The 6,810-nt window shown below is 38.2% G+C and overlaps 1 protein-coding gene across 1 annotated transcript in view; it reads left to right on the top strand.

The window, feature by feature from the left end:
- FIP1L1 (factor interacting with PAPOLA and CPSF1) overlaps window positions 1-6,810 on the top strand; it is a gene marked incomplete at its 5' end in the record, with an annotated part of 40,588 nt that overhangs the window by 17,572 nt on the left and 16,206 nt on the right. The window contains 2 exon segments of the mRNA XM_010002501.1: window positions 4,674-4,772; window positions 5,822-5,975. Of these exon segments, the coding sequence (XP_010000803.1) occupies window positions 4,674-4,772; window positions 5,822-5,975 (253 nt within the window).

Genomic DNA, 6,810 nt, shown 5'->3' with positions numbered 1-6,810 from the left:
TCTCCACTCGTGGCCCCGACTGTCCAGCCGGTGCTTGACCCAACAGATCGTGTGCTCATCCAGGCCATGAGCAGCCAGGTGTTTTATGAGACTTCTGTGGGGAACTGTCAAATGCTTTTTGGAGGTCCAGATAGACAATATCTACAGCCTTTCCCTTGTCCAATAGTCAGGTCATCAGGTTATAAAAGGAGATCAAGTTCATCAGGCAGGACCTGCCTTTTATAAACCCATGCTGACTGGGCCTGACCCCTGGTTATCCTCTATATGTCTTCTAATAACACTCAAGATGATCTGCTCCATGACCTTCCCTGGTACCAAGATCAAACTGACAGGTCTATAGTTTTCCGAATCCTCCTTTCTGCCTTTCTTATAGATGAGTGTTACATTTGCTACCCTCCAGTCCATTGGGACCTCTCCAGTTAGCCAGGACTTCAGGTAAATAATGGAAAGTGGCCTGGCAATCACATCTGCCAACTCTTTCAGCACCCTTGGATGCAGCCCATCCGGTCCCATAGAGTTGTGTGTGTCTAACTGGTACAATAGGTCTCTGACCACTTCCTCTTTAATTGTGATGACCTCATCCTGCATCCCCTCCCTATGTCCTAGTTCATGTGGCTGTATATCCATGGAACAGCTAGTTCCACTGCTAAAGACTGAGGCAAAGTAGTTGTTGAGCACCTCAGCCTTTTCCTCATCCTTTGTTACTAAGATTCCCTTTGCATCCAATGAAGGAAGGAGATTTTCCCTAATCCTCCTTTTGCTGTTAATGAACTTAGAGAAACATTTTTTATTATCCCTAACAGCTGTAGCTAGTTTGAGCTCTAGCTGTGCTTTGGCTCTCCTAATTTTCACCCCACATAGGTTCACTTCATCTTTATAGACTTCATGAGTGACCTGTCCCCTCTTCCCAAGGTCATAGACTCTCTTTTTGTTCCTAAGGTCCAGCCAAAGGTCCCTATTTAGCCAGGCTGGTCTCCTACCCCTCAGCACATGGGGACAGCCTGCTCCTGTGCCTTTAAAACTTCTTTCTTGGAGCATGTCCAGCCTTCCCGGACTCCTTTATCCTTCAGGGCAGCCTCCCAAGGGACTTTGTCAATCAGTCTTCTGAGCAGGTCAAAGTTTGCCCTCTGGAAGTCTAAGGTGGCAGTTTTACTAACCCCTCTCCTTGTTTCTCCAAGGATCAAAAACTCAATCATCTCATGATCACTGTGCCCTAAATGGCCTCCAACTTTTACTTCCGCCACAAGATCTTCCCTGTTCACAAGAAGCAGCTCCAGGAGGGCACCCTCCCTGCTCGGCTCACTTATCAGCTGTGTGAGGAAGTTATCTTCCCTACATTCCAGGAACCTCTTGCAATGTTCCCTTTCTGCTGTGCTGTATTCCCAGCAGATGTCTGGGAGGTTAAAGTACCCCACAAAAACAACAGCAAGTGACTGGGAGATTTCTCCCAACTGCTTATAGAAAGCTGCATCCACCTCACTGCTTTGTTCAATTTCAAGCTCTTTTAGTGGAGTACTTAATTAAATCATTATTGCAGTCTTGAAAATAGAGAACTTGTAAAATTCAAGACATGATGGTAGATTCGTAAGCTCATCTGTCATTACAAAAATTAAATCTCTTGGCAGCTTTTGGGAAGAACAATGGATGTACCACTATAAAACATTATTAAAAAATAATTATAAAGCACCATCTCAGTGCAAATAAGTGAACATAGGTCTACTTTTCAGACTCAAGAAAAATTAAATGGAACCCTATTTCAGTAAAGCTGATACCTAGGAATCAGCTGGTAGTCTAGACTTGGTTCCTTTGATAATGTAGTGTTATATGTGGGCTGCTTCCAAAGCCAAATTTGGTATTATTGTAGTATGGTTGGTGCACATGTTACTTTAATGCCCAATACTCTCTCATTGGTGTCTATTGCCTGTGTTTTCAATGCTGATACCAAAAGTTCCTGGCAGTGTGCAAACAGTGCAAGAGAGAAAGAGTCTTGATTTGAAGTGCATCATTCCCAAGTGAAAGCCCTGTGAAACAGTGGAGCAAGCCAAGCAGGCGGAGGACCCGAGGAAGGACTTTTGGCTGTAGAAGAGTAATCTATCATACACAACAACTAAAGCTACATAAAATGAGTTTTCTAGGATGCATTTTTAGATAATTAAGAGAAGATACCACTGCAGAGGTGAATCAGTGTCTGAGAACTCTGTGGCCAAATGAACAGTCAGTGTGAAGGCTGAGACAAAGTTTTGGTTTTACAAAAATTCACTTCTTTTTTTTTTTTTTTAAATTGGTAGTGAAACAGTTGATTTAGCAATTGTTTTAATACCTATGTTTCCAATTTAGTAACTGAAAGCAAAATAATAATAATCTAAGCAGTGCTGGAATACCGTGCAAGACCACTGAGGAGGATGAGGAAAGCAGGTGTTGATTATTTCAAGATTGAGACCGAAACAATCTGACTTTCAGGATGAGATGTTAGAAGATCAGGGAATTTCTTAAACTGGTGTTATCCTTGGCTGCTGTATAATATATACTGGTTTAGTCTGCAGGTGTGTTCTCAGGACTCGTGTACCACTGGACTGTTTTTTTTTTCCTCTGAACTGTTGCACTTAATTAGATTGCTTTAAAATCCAGGAGGAAGCTCTAACCCAAATACTGAAAATTTCAGAGGAAAGGCATTTGGATCATCCTCAGTATGCAGTCAGCCAAGGAACTTCAGATAATCTCTGGGAGATCTGATTGATCCTTCATGCTTCATGTGCCACAGATGTACCTTAGTTATTTAATCCGTTAGCAATGTAATTTTGTCCCTCATTTTGTAACAGAGTAGACCTAAATGAATCCTGCTATTTAACCTTTAGAAGTTAACTGTAGTCGGCAAAGCAGGTAGATTTTGTTCTATTTGTGTAAGAATAATAGAGTGTTAAATTCTCTATAAAGCTATGTTTCTGGGTTTTGTTTGTTTTCAGCTACAGACAGGAAAGTTCACTGTTGGAATTATTGCCATGTTCAAAATGGTGGTTCTCCATTGTCACAGATACCAGGTTTTAGTAGGTGACATTCAGATCCTTGTCATTATTTTCTGGTCTGGTGCCGGGAGTCCTTCTTTACCATCACTGTATTCCCATGTGATTGATTTACTAAAGAATTTGAAAGAATGGTCATGCTTTTAATTTTAGTGTTTATATCCAATGGAATGCCATCTTGCCTTTACCCCTCAGTGTAGCATTTTTAATCTTTGAAATGTTAAAAAGTTGTAGTAGTTGACAGCTTTGTGGCTGGAATGGCAGATGTCTTTGGCGGCTTAAAGATACCTTTCTTAACAGTATGTGAATATGTACATGGGAGTTAAGAATTTTATAGTAGGAGCAGATTAAGTTTAACAGACATAAGCTTAGCAGGTTGACTGGTTGGAAACTGCAGATACATTTGCATAGACTCAGTGGTGAACTGGAATAGCTTGTTCATAGTGACCTGAAATAACCAAAAATCACTGAAAATTTAAATCCTAGGTTGTATTTTTCTAAATAAGATGCATTTCTTCAAATGATTCATGAATAATTAATAAGCGATGTGGACTAGTTCAGCTTGGGGAAGAGACAGCTAAGAAGAGATACAATAGAGGTACCACAAATACTACACTGCCAGAGAACAGGGATTTGGTTTTGTTTTTTAACACAAGGACTGTAGAGCACCAAATACATCACTGTTCAAAAGTTAAATGGTGTTCGTAAGAGATGGTGCATATGCAAGTTAATCAGGGACTGTTAAACAGAGTTGCATGAGAAGTCCTTTAATTTTTGATTGGCAGAAATTGGGAGGGAAAGAACATGTCACTTACTATCTTTCTCAAAAATCCATTACTACCTACTTCTAAGGTAGGTGTTCAGAGTGTGCATTATGTTCTGATGTTCCCTGATGGGGCTTTGAGAGAGGCTGGGGTGGGTTTTGTACTGCTTTGTTGCCCATTTCTCTACAGAAGATGAACATTAGCTATGCAAACATTTTAGAGCTGTTTGAGAAAGAGACATTTTGCATTTGTAAAACTGAGGAAGAGAAATATGAATGTCTGGTCTAACAGTCTGTTGAGTTTCATACAAGGTTTAATTTAAGAGTTAGTGTATACTAGTTTTATATACTTTCTGTTTTATATTAAGAGATGTGCTTCAGTATCGAGAGTAAGCATGGTTAAGATTTGCTTTATGTTTTATTTCTGCCTCCTAACTTCCCTTCATTTAGTTGTCCATGGAATCCTCCAGTATGGTTTCTTTCAGTTTAGAAATTATTTATAATGATTAGTTTGTAGTAGATGTTTGTAGAAGATCTGTTTAGTGTGGGGTTTTTGTGATGCTTTTTGTGCTCTCACTGTATTATTCCTTTTTTTTTCCTTCTTTTCTTAGTATCACAAGTATAAATTTATTGTCTTGTAGGGGGTGGAAGGAGAAAGTGGAGCTTCAGCCTTCGCCCTGCTGGAGTCTTTATTTCTACACTGTTTAGTTCTAGACAATTGCATAGTTTAGTAATATTACTGCATTTAATGTTCTTCAGAACAATCTTTATATAGAAGAAAGGTCTTTCTGCATTTAGAATGAGAGAAGTCTGTAACATGTTATTTTAATTTTTTTTTTTCTTTTTTCCCCTTTTCTAATTCTGCTTGTTGATTCTGGTTTGTCCTGTGATGCAGGCGATTATCTGGTGCAATAGATGTGATAGGACAGACCATCACTATCAGCAGGGTGGAAGGACGACGGCGTGCTAATGAAAACAGCAACATACAGGTTTTATACTGCAGTTTTGCACACTATCTTTGACTAAAAGACATTTTTGCTTTTCCCATAGTTTCTGGTTGAAACTTTTTTTAAGTGTATGAATGAGTAATACAGAAGTAGCTTTAAGTTCAGCAAGAAAGTTGTGGCAGTTAATTGAAATATATAAAGATTAAATATTCGGTATGTCTTAAAAGATTAATGTTTTGGTATATTTCTTACTGAATGGAAGTGAGCAATATTGCATACTTACAATCCAGTAGACAGCATTGACTGCTAGATCTGCATGGGATAGCTTTGTGTTTACTAAGTGACAAAGATAAATTTTTAAACTGACTATCCATTTACCCGTGCTCCTGCCAGACACTAATGCTGAAAGACTCTTTGTATGCAATTCAAGAAATGCATTGTTTTCAAAATTATTTGTGAAGGAATAAATTATAGTTATTTTTTCTTAATTATATTATATTATTTTGCCATAAATTGTAAGGTTAAGCTTTATGAGCCTGGATTATCTTAAGATAACAACTAAAAGCATTAAGATTGAATACACTTCTCTCCTGACATGCCTGTAGAAAAGAGTTAAGGTTGCTTGATGCCCTAACTACCTCTCCACATCAACTTAGGTTAAGGTTAAACTGTGAAAATAATAATAGATTGTAGTGCTTCTGTTGAAAACACTGCCACATATTTTTCAGTTGATCTCTCAGTGTTAAAGTAAATTAAAGTCTTGGGTTTTTTCCATGCATTTCATGTTGATTTTAAAAATCTTTTCCTTTACATGTATAAATTTAAGATGGGGTTTTGGGCCATATTCAGATGGCTTATATTCCCTTTCACATCTTACATTTGCTTTTCCATATTGGCTGCTCTTAGACCCTTAGAGGTATTTGACAAAAAGGCAACACTGAATGTGGGCATGCAGGTAGAACTTGAATCATCTGAATATGGCTCTTTAGGTGCATAAGTAGTACTTTCCTGTTGTAGTTACTGAAAAGAGAGGAAACCTATATTTTAACCTTTTGACATAGCAATTGTAACTATAGTTTGATATTTTACAGGTTCTTTCAGAACGATCTAATCCTGAAGTAGACAATTTTACCAAGCCACCTCCATTTTTCCCTCCAGGAGCTCCACCTACCCACCTTCCACCACCTCCTTTTCTCCCACCCCCTCCAACTGTTAGTACTGCTCCACCTCTGATTCCCCCACCAGGTAAATATCCTGCAGTACATAGTATGTGATAAATAAGAGATGGAATACCATCAAACGTTTGATGGTAATTAATAAAAAACTGTGCATTTTATGCACATTTGTCCATATGTGCAGAATTTCAGAATTTTGTGTAGTAGTAAGACTCAGTGTTGGATCCTGTGTCCTCGAAAATGTTTGAAATGCAAAGCTATTTTCTGTAATTCAGCTATTGTTAATGCTATTGAGAGGTACTTGGTAACCAACCATTCTACAAACTTTTCAACTAGAAGCATGGCATACCCTGACATTGTATCAGAAGTTGGATTCTCTGATGTCTAAAGTCAGAGCAGCAACAGAAAGTCTAATTCCCCTTTCTCCTCACAGTTCATATGAATTCCCAGAAGTCTAATAATTGCATTTGAGCCATATTCTTCCTTTCACTCAGAGTTCTGATTAGCACCTGATGTTTTTATTCAGCATCCTTTGTGAATCTTGAAGGAGATGTTAAATCTGGTTTGAAATTTACCAGTATTTACTGAATATGTACTGATAGTTGATATTTATGGAAATGTACTGGGGGATGTACATGGGCATTTGCACAAAAAGTGCAGTTTCTGTGAGCGTTGTCATTTCAAGGAATTAGGTTCAAAAGGACTTAGCAAGGAATTAACAATGGTCAGTGAGAAATGAAAATAGGTAGAGAAATTTTGAGGAGTTTTTGAGTAGGAAAATGAAGGATTTGTTTATAGAAGAGACTGATTTAAGATTTTCTTATTTTCTCCTTTTGTTCCTTGCATTCTTCTACTTGACTTTTTCTGAAATTACGTTATGCTGAAAAATTTCTTGGCTGTTCTTT

This window comes from Chaetura pelagica, unplaced genomic scaffold, assembly GCF_000747805.2.
Source record: "Chaetura pelagica isolate M959 unplaced genomic scaffold, ChaPel_1.0 scaffold67, whole genome shotgun sequence".
In the NCBI taxonomy this organism is placed as follows: Eukaryota; Metazoa; Chordata; class Aves; order Apodiformes; family Apodidae; genus Chaetura; species Chaetura pelagica.
This window is presented reverse-complemented; position numbering and strand designations above follow the sequence as displayed.